At 45.2% G+C, this 18,424-nt stretch overlaps 1 protein-coding gene across 2 annotated transcripts in view; it reads right to left on the bottom strand.

Moving 5' to 3' along the window:
- Window positions 1–18,424, bottom strand: part of KIF27 (kinesin family member 27) — a 165,539-nt gene that overhangs the window by 113,289 nt on the left and 33,826 nt on the right. For both annotated transcript variants that reach the window (XM_082265583.1, XM_082265584.1), the window contains exons 5-7: window positions 11,628–11,771; window positions 7,638–7,835; window positions 3,442–3,629 (exon numbers count right to left, since the gene is read on the bottom strand). In XM_082265583.1, coding sequence (XP_082121709.1) covers window positions 3,442–3,629; window positions 7,638–7,835; window positions 11,628–11,771 — 530 coding nt within the window. The remainder of the gene's footprint in view (window positions 1–3,441; window positions 3,630–7,637; window positions 7,836–11,627; window positions 11,772–18,424) is intronic.

Raw genomic sequence — 18,424 nt, 5'->3', positions numbered from 1 at the left:
CAGGGATCGCAGTGGCTTTGTTCAAAACCGCAATAGCATGATCCACTGGCGGAGGCACACACCACCGTTCATCAGTGGCAGGCGAGAAAGGATAACGCAGCTTAAATTTACTTGGTACCGCAAAAGGCTTGCGCAAATCGCGCCATTGGTCCTTAACAGCGCGCTGAAAATCAGCATTGCAGGGAAAAACCTGCGGCGTCCTGCGTTTTCTCTGCGTCCCATAAGCCGCCAAGGCAGCTGGGGGACACACCTCGTCCTGCAAACGTAGCGTCTGCTTAATGGAAGCAATCAACTCATCCATGATTGCAAGCTCTTCAGGCGAGCCAGGGGGAGAATTATCAACCCCCTCAACTTCAGCCTCTACCTCAGACCCCACTAGATCAAGAGAGGAGCGGGACCCCGATAGGGGGGTCCCCGCCAGAACAGCCCCATCACCTTCACCCTCAGAATCAGAGGACAGAGTAACTCTGGGCCGTTTAGTAGATTGAGCAGCCACCAGCATTTGCACCTGTGCAGCAAGGCCAGCCACAATAGTGGCCAAATCCCCCCCTGGGGGGGAAACAGCGGTCCCCTGGCTTTCCACCAATACTGTGGGAAACTTGCCCTCCTGAGAATCCATTGCCCCTGTATGCCAGACAACCAAGGGTTAACTGCCCCCTTCCAGCAAGCGCGGCAAGCGCAGCCCACCGCACCACACTCAGGCACAATGAGACCCCCACAGGGAATATACAGACTGAATACAGGCAATGGAATACAGGAATAGAAGGATAAAACCTGAGGAGACTCCGCTGCTGCTGCTGCCTCGATCGGTGCTTCCAGGAGAGAGGAAGTGATGCTGCCAGGGCGCTCTATGTAAGCCTATGGAGGCTACAAGAAAATGGCCGCCGGGCATGTAAACCATGCGGCCGGAGCGGGCGCCGGTAAAATGGCGCCGTTTGGCGCCGAAATCGCCGCTCCACAGTGCATAAAATCACACACAATATTATCCCATAATATGGATACATGTTAGATCGCCGCAGCGATCGCTGTATATGCCCCAACATGCCATTAAAAACATGCCCCACAGCACACAGCTCCTCACACTGCCCAGCCTGACATACTCAGTGTCATACAGCTCCCCCCCCCCTTGCAGCCCACAGCATGCAGCCGAGATATAGGGAGACAAGCAGTGTGATTAAAGGCAGGTTACACAGTCCCAGACTGAGACCCCCCCCAGACAGACAGGTCCCCACATAGATACACTTACCTCACATGGCGTGGGGAACCCGCACAGGCGAACAAGCCGCTGCACATGAGGCAGGGAGAGTCGCAATTCAAGACGCACACAATGGCGGTTCAGAAACCGCACAGCGTCCGGTGAGGTAGCCACCTCACCAATCATCCCTGCACCGAACAGGGATGGGTCGTTCACCGTGCCAGGAGCGTTACCTGGCTGAACGCTCGATGGCAGACTGGGAAGCCACTGACCCACGACCTGCGACCAGGGGGATCAGCCCGAGACCCAGTCCGCATGATCCTCTTCGTCCGAAGAACTAACTAATGCTGACAAAAATAACAGCTAAGTAAAGGTAGAGAGAAAACTCAAACAAAATATCAAAAAGAAGAAAGAGTCTGGGACAAAAAGTCCCAGCACAGAGAGAGCCAGCCACTCCTGACAAGCTAGACATTAAAACTGAGATATGGTTGCAGGAAGTAGGAGGGTATTGACTGAGGGGACCACCCCTTGAGGGTGGGATATGTTAAAGCTTTATTGTTAACATATTCTGTTGCCTAGCTACTCCTTCGGAGCAAAGTCTAATACCCCATATGTGACGAATATGAAGAGGCGGCGACTGTCGGAGGACGTAAGAGAAATTCCATTTAAATAGGAAAAAATGCCAGGACCACAGATCCCAGCAGAGAGTTAGGTCCTTCCTGCTGTAGAACTTCCATTTTTTTTTCTGCCTAGTTCAGGAGTAAGTGATGGTATACCCTCTGGGACAGCCCCAGGGGCGTAACCAAAAAGGTTTCTGTCTAGTCCCACTCCTAGAGAGCAAGAGCATAAGCCCAATGGTCTGAAGACTTGAAGCTGTGTCTGTCAGTGAACGAAGGAGAAACATTTCTTTCTTTGTGCCCTTGCGGAAAGCTTCATTTTACTTCTACAGAAAAACACAGCTCTCTGCTATAGTCTGAACCTGCCCTTAGAGAGCTAATTAGGATTAAAGATAACAATAATGTGCAACCTGTAGAATAGTGCTTTCATTTTTTCAATTACCTCTTTGTATCTCCTACAATGCCTGTTTGATCCTTCTTGGTCCTGACTCTCCCCCTCCCCCGAGAGCAGACCATGTTTATCATGGCTGCTGAGTTAGGAGATCGTGGTCAGGATACCGGTCTCCGTCATCTGCTCTGTCCTGTGTCCTCCTTCCCTCCCTGCCAGGTGCGTGTGTGTGTGTGTGTTACTGCCAGACCCTCTCTTGTATTCAGCTATAATACACTACAGTATGTAAGTGTATGTGGAAAACAAAGCTTCTAAATACCATTTTTGCAGAGAGCTTTAGGCTGGTCACGTGACTCCTGACCGCTCTCCGTCCCATCTAAGGGCTACAGCGAGAGCAGCTAGCACAGCGGTCACATGACCTCCCGGCTGACATCAGCGGGAGATCTCGGCTCCTCCTGCTGTAGCCCTTGATCGAACTAGAAGAGCGGCCTTGAGTCACGTGACTGGCCTGAAGATATCTGCAAAAATGGTATTTAGAAGCTTCGTTTTCCACATACACTTACATTGTTATAGCTAAATACAAGAGAGGGGCTGGCAGCATATTGCAACCCAAGGTTACAAACACTGTAAAATATGATCCTGCAATGATAAAGGGCCTACATGAGAAGGAATCTTGTCCAGTACTGCCATACATTGACACTGTCACAAGAACCTTCTATTGATTGGCCATAGATGTGTTTTTTTTGTCCCTGCAACGAAAGAAAATCGCTCGATTTCCCCATCAAAACAGTCAGTCTTGATGGGGGAATTTTGTGTTCTCCCAGTGGGGGTGCACAGGTGCTCCTGTCCCTGACAGGAGAACACAGTGATTATTGCTAGCTGCTATAGCTGCTGGTAATCTCATCTTAAAATCTGAGATGCTGGTTGCACCCAATTCAAACGGTAGGTTGACTTGTTTACAATCAGCCTGTCCATAGATGGTTTGAATCTCTGTCAGTCCCTGCTGAACCAGCTAAGATTCTAACCATCTATGGCCGGCTTAAGACTACCAGTGACACCCAGTAAAATGACAGAAACATATTTGTAATCAGGGAGATAATAAGTAAATGTTTTACATAACGGACAAAAAGACAGGGCCACTTTAAGTAATCCTTAAAACTCGAAGATGATTAGTCATTACTATACAGCCACATATTACTTAACCTCCTAAACTTTATATTTGTGAAACATAAAAACAGTACCTAAATGGAGATTTGGCATTGCTTGCATTGACTTTTTCCGCCTTTTCTTCTTCCTCATCACTATGGTCTGAGAACTTTTCATGCAAAACCTCATCCTGCTCTTCTATTAAATCCAAAAGCATCTGACTGCGAGTTCGAAACCCAGCAACTACTCGTTCCAAAGAGTATGAGGGCGGACTGGTGCGCACCTAAAATATGAAAATGGATACCATAGGTAGCGAGTTCACTCTCCATCAGTATTTAAAATATGTGTGATAAGCCTCTGGTGGAAGATATAGCTAATTTTAAATTGGAAGGATTTTTATTTTAACCCCTTCGCACCTAAGAGTAAATCAAATCTCAATGCCTAAGCACAATTTTCCAACTTTGATATGTGTAAGTAAAACTGTACATATTACAATTACTTTGTGCATCCAGGTGGATTATACCTTGTTTTCTTCAGGACAAATTGGGCTTTTATTTTGTGGTAAATGGTAAAGGATATCTCCTGATTTATTTATTTTTTATCAAAGGTAATCAAGCCCAAAAAAGTAAAAAAAAATAATCTTTTTTTTCTTAATTTAGCTGTATATTTCTTGCTACTATTGTAACCTTACACCAAAGAACAAACCAAAATAAATTCTCCTGCTTCTGGTGATCGCAGAGATACAACAGCTAACATACAGATATCTGGTATGTACCTGTAGTACAGCTCAGAAACGATAGTGAGCATTTTGCTTTTTTTTTTTTTTCCTACCTAAAACACGTTGACACTAAGGGCTCTTTCACACACTCCGTCCGTTGGACGGAGTCCGTTTTTCTCAGCGGAGGATCGAGCCGCCGATCCCCCGCTGAGCAGCAGGAGGACAGCTGTGTCTCCGCGCTGTGTGCGGAGACACAGCTGACAGTTCCCCATGCATCTCTATGGGGGGAAATCGGATGTCAACGGACCGTCAGTCCGTTCTCACCCGATGCCATCCGATCCGATCCGCTGGACGGATGGAAAATAGGGTTTCCATCCGTCCAGATTTGACGGATCGGATCGGGTCGGATGTCAGCGGACATGTCTCCGCTGCCATCCGATGCCCCATAGGAATGCATGGGGGGACCGTTCAGATCCGCCAAAAAAACGGACAGGCGGATCTGAACGGTCCGCCTGTGTGAAAGGGGCCTTATACTAATTTAAAAAAAAAAGAAAAATCCTGTCCTTGACCCGAACACTGACCTAGATCAAACCTAGGTATTTTTTTTGTATTTTATTAATTTATTTATTTTACACACCTTTTTTTTTTCTCTCTGCAAGGAAGAGAGAGAAATGATGTATCTCTCTCCTCCATTCAAATAGAGAGAAAACAATTTGGGGGTAGGCTTCACAGTGACTAATCACTGTGGTAGCCAATCAGAGGCTATTTGAGCAATCAAGTGACCCAGAATCGGGTGTTCCGGGTCCCAATCGTTCATACAGGGCCAGGAGCTCTCGATGAGACCCCGGTCTCTGTTCTGAGAGCATGCGGGGGGGGGGGGGGGGGGCTCCCAGCACAAAGAAAGACACGCAAATATGGGGCCCCCGCGGGTAAAAGCCCAGTCTAGCAGGGCCGCATATTTGTGTGAGGTCAGCGTCAAGGGGTTCAACTAGTTGGTTGCCCAACCCTCGAACTCTTCTTTGCTGACTAGGGTTTATAAGGATCTTAAAATTTAGTATAAAATATCCTACCTTATATGACGAGCCAAAAGCTCTAGATCAGGCATGTTATACTGGTGTTTTCTTTGGCTGTAGGCAGCCCTCTTATTGGTTATTTGCATGCCCCAGTGGTTTAACCACTTTACCACTGGAGGATTTTCCTGCTTTACGTCCAGGTCACTTTTTGCGATTCGGCACTGTGCGACTTTAACTGACAATTGCGCGGTCATGCAACGCCATACCCAAACAAAATTTACTTCCTTTTTTTCCCACAAACAGAGCTTTCTTTTGGTGGTATTTGATCACCTCTGCGCTTTTCATTTTTTGCGATATTAATAAAAAAAAAAGCGACAATTTTGAAAAAATAACAATATTTTTCTACTTTGACAGTTAAAAAATATCTAATATATTCAATTTTTGTCATATATTTAGGCCAAAATGTATTTAACTACATGTCTTTGACAAAAAAATTCCCCATTCCTGACCAGGCCATATTTTGCGATTCTGCACTGCGTTACTTTAACGGACAATTGCGCGGTCGTGCGATGCTGTACCCAAATTTTTTCCCCACAAATAGAGCTTTCTTTTGGTGGTATTTGATCACCTGTGCGATTTTTACCTTTTGCGCTATAAACAAAAAAAGAGCGACAATTTTTAAAAAATAACAATATTTTTCACATTTTTTTATATGAAATTCCCCCAAAAAATGTAAAAATAATTTTTTTTAACATTTTAGGCCAATTTGTTTTCTGCTACATATTTTTGGTTAAAAAAAAAAAAAAAAAAAAAAAATCGCAATAAGCGTATTTTGATTGGTTTACGCTAAAGTTATCGCAGCTACTAACTATGGGAAATTTATGTCATTTTTATTGTTTTTTTTTTAACTAGTAATGGCGGCGAGCGATCTGCGATTTATTTTTTGCGGGACTGCGACATTGCGGCGGACAGATCGGACCCAGGACTGACATTTTTGACACTTTTGCGGAGTACCAGTGACATTACTACAGTAATCAGTGCTATAAATATGCACTGTTACTCTTAAAAATGACACTGGCAGGGAAGGGGTTAACTTTTATTGGTGATCAAGGGGTTAATGTACGCCTGGTGCTTACTGACGTGTGTGGGGGGAGGGCACTGTGTGACACAGGCACAGATCGCAGGTTCAGCTATGCTGAACCCTGCAATCTGTCCCTGCCTGTCCACGCTCGATCCCCGACGATCGGGGAAGAGCGGCATTGATCACCGCCGCTCCTCCCCTGGCCTGACTCCCGCTGTGACTGAATACAGGGGGAGCGAGCCTCCGGCGGCGCGCGCCGCCCACAAGGGCAGGAGTCCAGTGACGTAGAACTACGTCGCTGGACGATAACGAACCACTTTGCCGCAGTAGGCTCAATGTGAGCGGTCGGCAAGTGGTTTAGATGTAAAAGAGATGAGGCACTTCCTTACAGTATTGTGCAACTTTATATTTTCAGACATGTTCCATTCAGACATGTTCCATACCCCTTTCTCCGATACAATGTTGCAATTTGCAATTGTTACTAATATATCATTTTGTAAAGCGGTGAGCAAAACTGTTGGCACTATATAAATCCTGTATAATAATAATAATAATGTTAAAGTAGATGTGTTTATTTATATCTTGTTCAATGGTTACACAAGCAGAGCTATACTATATTTTATTTTTTTGTTTAATATTACATGTTGCCATTGAAATACAGTTGAGCATTTTGAAACATTTTTGTATGGCTTGAGTGGAGCAGCTCCTACTTTTATGTTGGTTCAGGCCCCTGATTACTGTTACACCGAATTGGAATTAATTTTGCTTTCTGTCATGACAGAACTGTAGAAACAGATGTGTCTATGGAATGTAGCTTTATACACCATGAGTTGTAAGGAACAAGCTCCCTGGGCTTTGTATCATTTCATAGACACATCTACACAACAAGAATATTTGACCATTTTCTACTGAATAGAATGAAGTTTATATAAGCATTGCTACTAAACCCTCAGGAAGACAAAGCTAGGCTTTGCCTTTTATTACTCTTACTACTATTATACAAAACTAACATATATACACAACCATTAAAGTGTAACTAAAGGCAAAACTTTTTTTAGTTTTGGATAGACCGGAGAGGGATTGTAACCCCTGTCAGTTTTGTATTGCTGTCTGTGCCCCCACTAAGGAAATTCACCCCTCCATTTGTCCTGTTTACCATTATCATTGAAAGTGAAATTAAATGAAAATTCCACATTTTGGGTTGACATTAGAACACTAAGAGGGGAAATCTTCCAATGGGGATACAAGTTCTGGTGACACACCAGGATTCCCTCACTTGTGAGGGATTTCCTTTCACTTCCTGTTTTGGATACGGGACAGGAAGTGATGGGATATTTCCCCAAATGTTTTGATGTTCTCCACAGATGGGAACAAAACTGACTGGTATAACCCTCTCTTACTCAATCCAAAATGAACAGAATGCCTTTAGTTACACTTTAAACAACTTGGCAAAGTAACATGAACATGGAAGCATCTTACCTTCCTTGGTTCTGATAGGTGAGTAGACTGTCTGAAGCTTGCAGCTATCATTTCAGATTGGTGACTCAATGGTACACTATAAGGTCTCTTGGTTATATATTCTTGCTCTCTCACAGAATCTTGTGATTCATTCTGCAGCAATTCCACTTTATTCCTCAGCTCATCAATAAGAAGTTGTTGCTCCACAAGTTTCTCTGTCTAGCGTAATAAACATAAAATTATCATCAAGACACTATAATTTACTGGAACAAATGACATATACTGTATTAGGGCAGAAACAAAAAAATCGACTAATCGATTAAGAAAATAGTTGTCAACTATTTTCATAATTGATTAGTTGGTCAGCCGATTAGTTGGCCTGCATACAAAATGCATTATTCGGTTGAATATAAATAATCTGCGCTATGGATATTCACAATGTGTAATAAGGTACTAAGTGTACATAGAGCTGCTGCCCCCCCCATTATGGCTACTACCTAGGTAGTGCCTAATGTGAAGACTTTGGACAAAAATGGGTGTTGGCGCCGCTCTGTTTGCACTTTGCAATTAATATGAGGTCTCATATAACGATTTTTGGAAAGTGCAACATATGCAAATGAATACATTAAAAATGGTGATCTGGTGCGCTATGTAAAATTAATATAAAACATTGACTTTCATGTATATAAACACAAACTGTACTCGAATGGTGTGATACAATAGTGACTTGAACAAAAAATTAAACAGTGACTAATGACCAAACATAAAGTTCACAAATGTCAAAGGTGTTTAAACAACAAATCCTCAAATCAAAAGTGAAAAGATGTGAATATAAATAAGCAGTGAATGACCATCAAAGTCCATATAGCGTGTACGTGAATCCCACCACCTCTAAGGCGGTCTCATTACCAGACGGACAAGGTGAAGGTGCAATTAAACTCCCCCAAGAATAACCTTCTGTGTTATGGAAGTGATCCCGTGCTCTTGTTCACACTGTGAGAGAGACAAGTATACCAAGCCTCTTATCAGATCACTAATTGTGAATTGCATGGATCCATCCCCTCAAAGGGCTTTTCTTCCACCGACAACAGTAGATGAACTCTGGGGAACTCAGCAGAGAAATCTTCTGTAGCTCCTGCACTTCTCCTGTGATATCATCCACAGACCATCACTCCGATCTCCCGGCTCTGACGTCACTCCAGGAGGATGATATGTGGGTGATATCACAGGAGAAATGCAGGAGTTCATCTACTGTTGTCAGTGGAAGAAAAGCTCTTTGAGGGGATGGATCCATGCAAATCACAATTAGTGATCCGGAGGGACAGGAGACCCGGGCGGGCCGCGGAAGGCGGCGGGGGGGGGGGGGGGGGAACGTCCCCTCCCGCTCCTTGTAATGACAGCCGAGTGGCTTCTCGGCCGCATCGGTTGTCATTACAAGACAGCTGACCGTCGGCCAAGGACGCTGGTACCAGGGTGATGCCTCTAGCTGCAGGCATCACTCCGGTACATGCACTTTCCCGAAATATCGGCAATATCGGTCACCTTGGTGGCCGATTCCGATATATTGGGGAAAGTGCATATCGGCCCTCGATATATCGGCTTTGCCGATAATCGGTCAATCTCTAGTATATACAGTATATCTTCTCTGTCTGTTATTCTCAGAGTGGATTAGAGATTTTGCTCCCTTACCATATAGTTGGTTATTTATATTTACCACGGCATATAGATATTTAAGAATAATCTGCCTTTTTTTTTTTAAGTTTTGCATATTAACCGCTTTACGACTGCAACCGCTGTAGGTATATGTTGGTTGTGCGCAGGGAGCTAGGGGGCGGTGGCTCCGATTGCCGCATGACACCCGCGATTGTTCCCCACTGAGAGAGGACGGGCAGCTGTTGTAAACACAGCTGACCGTTCTTCTCCCTGGAATGATCACAGAGCCCCTGTGATCCTTCTATATAGGATCGCAGGTCTCTATGGTCATTTCACAAGCCACACCCCCCACAGTTAGAATCACTCCCCTAGGCTCACATTTAATCCCTTGATCACCCACAATGTTAACCCCTTCCCTGCGTGTGTCATTATTACAGTAACAGTGCATATTTTTAGCACTGATTACTGTAGTAATGTCACTGGTCCCCCCAAAAGTGTCAAAAATGTCAGTCAGGGGCCGATCTGTCCGCCGCAATGTCGCAGTCCCAAAAAAAAAAAAAAAAACCGCAGATCGCCGCCATTACTAGTAAAAAAAAAAAAAAACAATAAAAATTACATAAATCATTTCCGTAATTAGTAGACGCAATACCTTTTGCGCAAACCAATCAAAATACGCCTTTTAGGATTTTGTTTACCAAAAATATGTAGCAGAAAACAAATTAACCTAAAATATTAAAAAATTTAGATTTTTAAATTTTTTTGGGGAATGTTATATAGCAGAATGTGAAAAATATTGTTTATTTTTTCAGAATTGTCGCTCTTTTTTTGTTTATAGCGCAAAAAAAAAAAAAAAAAAAATCGCAGAGATGATCAAATATCACCAAAAGAAAGCTCTATTTGTGGGGGGGAAAAAGGCATACATTTTATTTAGGTAGAGGGTTGTTGCACAACTCTGCAATTGTCCGTTAAAATAACTTAGTGCCGAATCGCAAAATATGGCCTGACCATTAAGGTGGTAAATCCTTCCGGTCCAGAGGTGGTTAACTAAATTATACACCACACTTTAGGTTATTATCCGATGAATCGTAATAATAAAAATCAGCCAACTAATCGATTATGAAATGAATCTTTAGTTGCAGCCCTAATATATTATCTCTCTCTCTCTCTCTATGAGTTTTTTTTTCCATCTGTGTTGGAGTTTCCTTCACTTCCTGTCTATGGAATGGGTTGACTCCAACACAGTAAGAGGAAATCTCTCTAATAGAGTCCTTGAGAGCTGTAAAACCTGACAGGGATTCGAATCCTTCCCCCCACTCTATTCAAAATGGAAAAGAAAACGTTTTGGATAAAGATACTCTTTAACCGCTTGCCGACCGCCGCACGACTATTTACTGCGGCGGTCAGCCCCTCACAGGCAAAGCGACTTAGGGCTACGTCGCTAGCCTGTGAGGCTCTAGGGAGCGAGCGCGCGCTGCCGGACCCCCCCACGCATGTGCCCGGTGGACCCGATGTCCACCGGGCACTCGCGATCGTCCGTTACACCGGAAGAAAGGCAGGCGGCTGATGTAAACAAAGCCGCCTGTCATTCTTCCCTGTGTAAGAATGGAGATCAGACGGTTCTACTATGTAGGACCGTTGATCTCTGTTCTTACACTAGTAGCCACAGCCAATCACAGTTAGAAACACGCCCCTAGGACACACTTAACAGTGCATATGTATAGCACTGATTACTGCAGTAATGTCACTGGTAACCATAAAAGTGTCAAAATGTCAGTCAAGGGTCCGATCTGTCCGTCGCAATGTCGCAGTCCCGCAAAAAAAAAAAAAAAAATCGCAGATCGCCGCCATTACTCGTTAAAAAAAAAAAACAACAAAAATGACAAAAATCTTTCCCTTTGTTAGTAAACGCGATAACTTTTTCCGCAAACCAATCAAAATACGCTTTTTGCGTTTTTTTTTTTTTTTACCAAACATATGTAGCATAAAACAAATTGGCCAAAAATGTTAAAAAATTTGATTTTTAAATTTTTTTTTTGGGAATGAAAAAATTTGAAAAATAAATATTGTTATTTTTGCAAAATTGACGCTCTTTTTTTGTTTATAGCGCATGAACAAAAAAAAAAAAAAATCGCACAGGTGATCAAATACCACCAAAAGAAAGCTCTGTTTGTGGGGAAAAAAAGGACGTCAAATTAGTTTAGGTACAGAATCGCACGACCGCGCAATTGTCTGTTAAAGTCACGCAGTGCCGAATCGCAAAATAGGCCCTGGTCAGGAAGGGGGTAAAATCTTCCGGGGCTTAAGTGGTTAAAGTATGTATGCAACTACCAATAATTCTAAAAAACACAGAAGCTACACCTGTAGATTCTTGCTGTGCTCTGTCTCCTCCAAAGATTTCTGATAATCTTGAGTTTCTTTCTGTAGGACTTCAATTTTCTCCTGAAACTCCTTCAGCTCTTGCTCCTTTCTAGCAAATACTTCTTCATCTGCTGCAAGAGCATCCTTCAAAGCACAAAACAAAGTAAAAAAATCAGTCAGCACTGTCAATCACATTAATAAAAAACAACAATGCGTTCACATACTTTTATCTTTAAGAAAAAAAAATGGATTTTTGTAAGAACTTACCGTAAAATCCTTTTCTCTTAAGCTCATTGACAGACGTAGTCTTCTTGATTCTCAAGAGCTGGGTTATGTTGTCTCCGCAGGAGTAGGACTAGGCAGAATGACAAAACGTTCTGGCTCCACCCTAGGGGGCAGTCCCTGAGGGTATATCCTCCCTCTCTCTGCTACAGGGAATCAGTTCTGTTTAAAGCAGTACAGAGAAATTAACCCAACCCAACTCAATGATAGAGGGGCGGGTACTACGTCTGTCAATGAGCTTAAGAGAAAAGGATTTTACGGTAAGTTCTTACAAAAATCCATTTTTCTCTATCGCTCATTGACAGACGTAGTCTTCTTGATTCTCAAGAGCTGGGACATCCAGAAGCAGTGCCACAAATGAGGGGTGGGATTGACAAAATCAAATCCAATCTAGTAGGCCCAACCGGTGCCAAACTAGAAGTTTAAAAGGCTCATTATAAACAAAGAATGAGACTAAAGAAAAATTTTCCAACGGAAAAAACCCTCGAGGTAGACCACTGGTCTCCTCAAATTGCGGCCTGCAAAACCTTGCGGCCAAATGAGGCATCAGACGATGCCATAACATCAACTTTATAATGTTTAGAGAAGGTATGCACCGACGACCAGGTAGCCGCCTTGCACACCTGGACCACTGACGCCTGATGGCGAAAGGCCCATGACGCACTAAGTGCCCGAGTGGAGTGCGCCTTAACAGGGAACGGGGGCTCCCGACCCTTAATAGAATAAGCCTGCACTACCGTCTGTCTGATCCATCTGGAAATGGTCGCGGCAGATGCAGGCAACCCCTTTTTGGGTCCATCTGGGATCACAAAAAGTGAATCCGTCTTGCGAAACGAGTCTGTCGTTTTCAAGTATACCCTGATCGCCCGGACCACATCCAAGGAGTGCAAAGCAAATTCCCGAGGATGACTGGGCTTAGGACACAGGGAAGGTAATACAATTTCTTCATTCAGATGAAATTCTGAAACTACTTTTGGTAGGAAGGATGGATTCGGACGAAGAACCACCTTATCTCTATGAACCACCAGATATGGTGAACGACAAGATAATGCGGCCAGTTCTGACACCCTGCGTGCAGAAGTAATAGCCACCAAGAAGGCCACCTTCTGGGACAACGTGGGTAGAGGAATCTCCCTAATATCTTCAAAGGGAGGTTTCTGAAGAACCGACAACACTAAATTAAGATCCCAGGGGGGTAACGGCGCGTGCACTGGCGGAGCCAGATGTCGCACCCCCTGGATGAAATTCCGCACCAAGGAATGAGTAGCCAAAGGCTTCTGAAAGAAGATGGCTAATGCTGAGACCTGACCCTTGATAGTACTCAAGGCCAGTTTCTGCTCAACCCCTTGTTGCAGAAAAGCCAATATTCGACTAATCGAATAAGACCGAGGACGGAACCCCAAAGGTTCACACCATGCAATGTAGGACTTCCATGTGCGATGATAAATCTTTCTGGAAGTCGCTTTTCTTGCTTCAACTAGAGTAGGAATAACTGAAGCTGACAAACCTTTGTCCTTCAGCACCTGGGTCTCAATAGCCAGGCCGTTAAAGCCAGCGATCGTAAAGCAGGATGGAGGATCGGTCCCTGAGACAGTAGATCCTCTCTGAGAGGAAGTCTCCATGGGACGTCCGCCACCAGTCTGACCATGTCGGCGTACCAAGCTCGACGAGGCCAGTCCGGAGCTACCAGGATTACTGGGATTCCTTCCTCCTCTACCCTGCGAAGAAGTCTTGGCAGTAACGCGAGAGGAGGGAAGGCATATATTAGCTGGTATTGCCCCCACGGGGCGATCAGTGCGTCTGCGGTTTCTGCTAGAGGATCGCGGGAGCGAGCCACGAATCTCTGAACTTTCCTGTTGAATCGTGATGCCAACAGATCCACATCCGGGGTGCCCCACCGTAGGCACAACTGGTGGAAAACGTCTGGATGGAGGGACCATTCCCCCTGATCCAGGGTCTGACGGCTGAGATAATCTGCCTGCCAATTCTCCACCCCCGGAATGAACACCGCAGAGATTGCTGGAACAAATCGTTCCGCCCAGCGAAGAATGCAAGCCACTTCTTTGGCCGCTCGGACACTCTTGGTGCCCCCCTGGTGATTGACATAAGCCACGGCCGTGGCATTGTCCGACTGGATCCGAACCGGGCTGCCCTGGAGCTGCTTGGTCCAGTGAATCAGACAAAGTCTGATCGCTCTCAGTTCCAATACATTTATCGGTAATCTGGATTCTTCCGGGGACCAAAGTCCCTGGGCAGATAATTGACCGAGAATTCCTCCCCATCCGGATAGACTGGCATCCGTGGTCACTATCGTCCAATATATTGGCAGAAATGACTTTCCCTGGCTGAGCATTGGAGACCGAAGCCACCAAACCAGAGACTCTCTGGTCTGTTTGCTCAATCGTATCTGATTGTCCAGGGATTCCGGATTCCGATTCCATCTGAGGAGAATCTCTTGCTGAAGAATTCGGGTATGGGACTGGGCAAATGGGACTGCTTCGAATGAAGCCACCATCAACCCCAGAACCCTCATGCAAGTCCGAAGGGAAGACCAGCTGTTGGACAGTAACAACTGGACTGCTGATTGAATCTTTCGAAGTTTCCCTACCGGAAGAAACACTCTTGTCCTGACTGTGTCTAGAATTAGACCCAGATATTCGAGCCTCTGGGTGGGAACCAGAAAAGACTTTTGCTGGTTCACCAGCCACCCGAATTCCTGTAAAGAAATCATAGTAATTTCTATGTTTTGTAGCAAGGTCTGAGGAGACTCTGCATGAAGCAGAAGATCGTCTAGGTAACCTAGAATCGATATACCTCTTTGGCGCAGAAGTGCCAACATTGGGGCCAACACTTTTGTGAAGACCCGCGGAGCCGTGGCGAGACCGAAAGGTAACGCCACAAACTGATAGTGGTTCTCCTCTACGGAAAAGCGTAGAAAACGCTGATGTCCTGCGAAAATGGGAATGTGAAGATAGGCGTCCTTGATGTCTATGGACGCTAGGACATCCCCTGGATGCAGGAAGGCTGCTACCGTGCGAATGGACTCCATTCTGAATCTTCTTGTGTTGACGAAAGAATTGAGTGCTCTTAAGTCCAGAATTGGACGCACTTTGCCCTCTTTCCTGGGTATTGTAAACAGGTTTGAATAAAACCCTTGAAACCGTTCTGTCCAAGGAACGTGGACTACCACTCCTTGTTGTAGTAGATCTGTGACTGCTCTCCGCAGATCTTCTAGACGATCCGGAGATAGTCGGATATTGGAAGGGAAGAATCGCGCCGGTGGGAGAGATCGAAACTCGATCTTGTACCCTGACTTTATGACTTCGCAAACCCATTTGTCCGGGATTCTGGAAAGCCATGGATCCGGGAACCGGCGAAGACGTCCCCCCACCCCAGTTATGGGTGGGGGCGCACCTTCAGGCTTTGGATGGTTTATCTTCAGGTCTGGAGGGGGCGGGCTTTTGCTTGCCCGACCAACGACCCCTGACGCCTCCTGTAGGAACCTTGGAGGACTTAGTTTTTTCACCCGCTGGACGAAAAAACCTCTTGTGAGCAGAAAAAGAAGGCCCTCGTCTTTGACGAGTTCCTCTACCTTTAAAATTTTGCGGTAAAAAGGTGCTTTTTCCACCGGTGAGATCCTTAATGATCTCATCTAAGTTGGCTCCAAATAGACGTTCTCCTGAAAAGGGGATATTAGCCAATGCTTTTTTGGAACCTTGGTCGGCTATCCAACCTTTTAGCCACAGTGTACGCCTGAGAACCACTGCTGAGACTGATGCTCGCGCCATTAATGGAGTGGCGTCTAACGCCGCATCACATACAAACTGTAACCCCTGTATCATTTGTTCCAACAAATCTGATACCGCATGAGGGACTTCTTCTAAGTCCCGGCGTAACCACTTGGTCCATTCAGTTACAGCCTGCGAAACCAGACCAATAGCAATTATTGGCCTGAAAGCTGATCCAATCAAGGAAAACATGGTGCGAGACATAGCTTCTATCTTGCGATCCACTGGATCTTTAAAAGACGGAGCGTCTTCTAAAGGAATAACCGTGGCTTTATTCAATCTAGCAATTGGTGAATCCACCACAGGTGGTTCTGTCCATTTCTTAATAAGGGTTTCCTCAAACGGATAACGCCTGTCAATGCGTTTGGAAATATTAAAAGTGCGTTTTGGCAGACGCCATTCTTCATCGATTGGATTGCCAAAACATTTGGGCAATGGAAAAACCTTTGCCACTTTGATGTGCTTTTTAGTCCCAAAAGGGATCTCAGTTTCAGCTATTTCTGATGGAATACCCTGTAACCTTAAAGTCCCTTGAACAGATACAATGAGTGCGTTTACCAACGCTTCCTCTCGGGCTATGGCAGATGCCGAAACATCCTCCTCACTGTCTGAAGAGACAGGACCCGAGACACCAATACCAGATGAAGTACCTGCAACTGCAGAAATAGGCTCAGAGTCTGAATCCGAGGTTTCAGATAATAAGGGGTTAGGCGGGGGTCGCTTTCTTGCGCCCTGTCCCTGACAAGCCACTTCCACCCGGGACACAAAAGTTTCCATAATGGCTGACAAAGATTCAATTGTCAATGGGGTGCTGGAGGATCCCGCAGACCCCTCGAGGGGATCCGGAGGAGATACATGAGTGGCAGGGTCCATGTTAATACAGGACACTTTTGCCAGCAATAAACAAAAAGCTCTTTTTTTTTTTTTTTTTTGTGTGTCTCCCCCTAGCGCAATAGCGCCCCTCAGAGTACCTGCTTCTCGATCCCAGAGAGAGAGAGAGGGACCCCCAAGGCTCACCAGCCGATGCAGTGCAGTTTCCAACAAACTGCAGCCAGCGTCTGTCTTACACAGACTGGAAGGAGCTGTTTGCTTTTTCCCGGGCAGAAGGCGTGGCTCCGCCCCCTGTATACGCCTTCCGGCGTTCCCAGCCCTCCACGAGGAAGCTGGGCTCACAAAACATGGCCGCCCCCATAGAAGAGACATAAGACTCCAAAAACATGGCGGCCGGCGTGACCTGAGGACATACATGCATTCGGTCTACGGCAAAATGGCGGCGGACCGCCGATATCGTCTTCCCAGCACATCCACCTGCACTCTGCTGAGAGGTGACATATGGATCTACAGAGATACACTGCACATAAGGTAGGATTATACCTCCTATGTTTGCTGTAATGTTACAGTCTGCTGGGTAGAGTGTTAGCTCTTGAACCAAGTCCACTTCCCACAAACACATGCTGTATTACAAGGGGGACTTGTAAGTGTCAGATATATACTGACCATATATGGAGGGGCCCATAATATATACTGCCTCATAAATGAGGAAAAAAGGGAACGTTTTACTCACCATACCGAACCGACAGGCACCCTCTCTTCATAATACCCTCTCCACCGAGGTGGGGGTTTGTGGACGCCTCGACTCTCTGGTCCTGGCGTCCAAGCGAGCTTTTAACTCGCAAAGTCAGTCCCTTTACTGGGACTCCGTCGCGGCCGACTCAGCGCACTGGTCTGCACGCGCTTTTAGGCAGAGACCGGGGTGACCACTGGATCTCACATCCAGCCCGTCGCCCGGCCCCGCATACTTACTTGAATATGTCGCGGCCGACCAAGCGCAATGCCTGGTCTGCACGCGCTCGTAGGCCGGCTGGGGTGACCACAAGTGTCGCCCAGTCCGGCATTTTTGCTTGAAGATCTCACAGGAAAAACACACTGGAGAAAACTACCTAAAAAATGTCTTTTTCTTAAAGAAAAAAAGTCTTGCCAGGACCAAAAGATCCCAGCAAGGAACTTAGGTCCTTACTCCTGACTAGACAGAAAAAAACTGATTCCCTGTAGCAGAGAGAGGGAGGATATACCCTCAGGGACTGCCCCCTAGGGTGGAGCCAGAACGTTTTGTCATTCTGCCTAGTCCTACTCCTGCGGAGACAACATAACCCAGCTCTTGAGAATCAAGAAGACTACGTCTGTCAATGAGCGATAGAGAAAAAATGTTAAGTGCATTTTTGGTACATTCCTACTCAAAACTAAATTGTTATACTGTGCCAAATTATAGACACTTTGCAATGTTATTCACTAAATACTCCCTTGGCATTATCATTTTGCCATAAACAGGATATTTATACATCTCCAAGTACCTATGAATTTGAGAAACATGCAGGGTTTGCTCCAGCCACAATGTAGCAAACATTCAGCCGGGTACCCCATATAACTAGAAACTGCCTAACTGCAGGTACAGCCTTCTATTTACCAGGGACAATGTATCTTCAGAAACAGAACAAAAGACTCTAAGCAGTTGCTTAGAAACCTCTAATTCAGAATATAATAAGGCTTTCTTAAGATTATACTTGAGTGGATAGAAACATCTGTCAATGCTCACAAAGTGCTAGAAAATTAAGCATACATAACAGTACAGTATGATATTATATCATAACACAGGCAGCTCAAGGGGAGATATGGATACACAATTTAAAAAAAAAAGCAAAAAGCCAGGTCTAGAGAATTTTTAATGCA

This window comes from Pelophylax lessonae, assembly GCF_965119305.1.
Source record: "Pelophylax lessonae genome assembly, chromosome: 1".
Classification (NCBI taxonomy): domain Eukaryota; kingdom Metazoa; phylum Chordata; class Amphibia; order Anura; family Ranidae; genus Pelophylax; species Pelophylax lessonae.
This window is presented reverse-complemented; position numbering and strand designations above follow the sequence as displayed.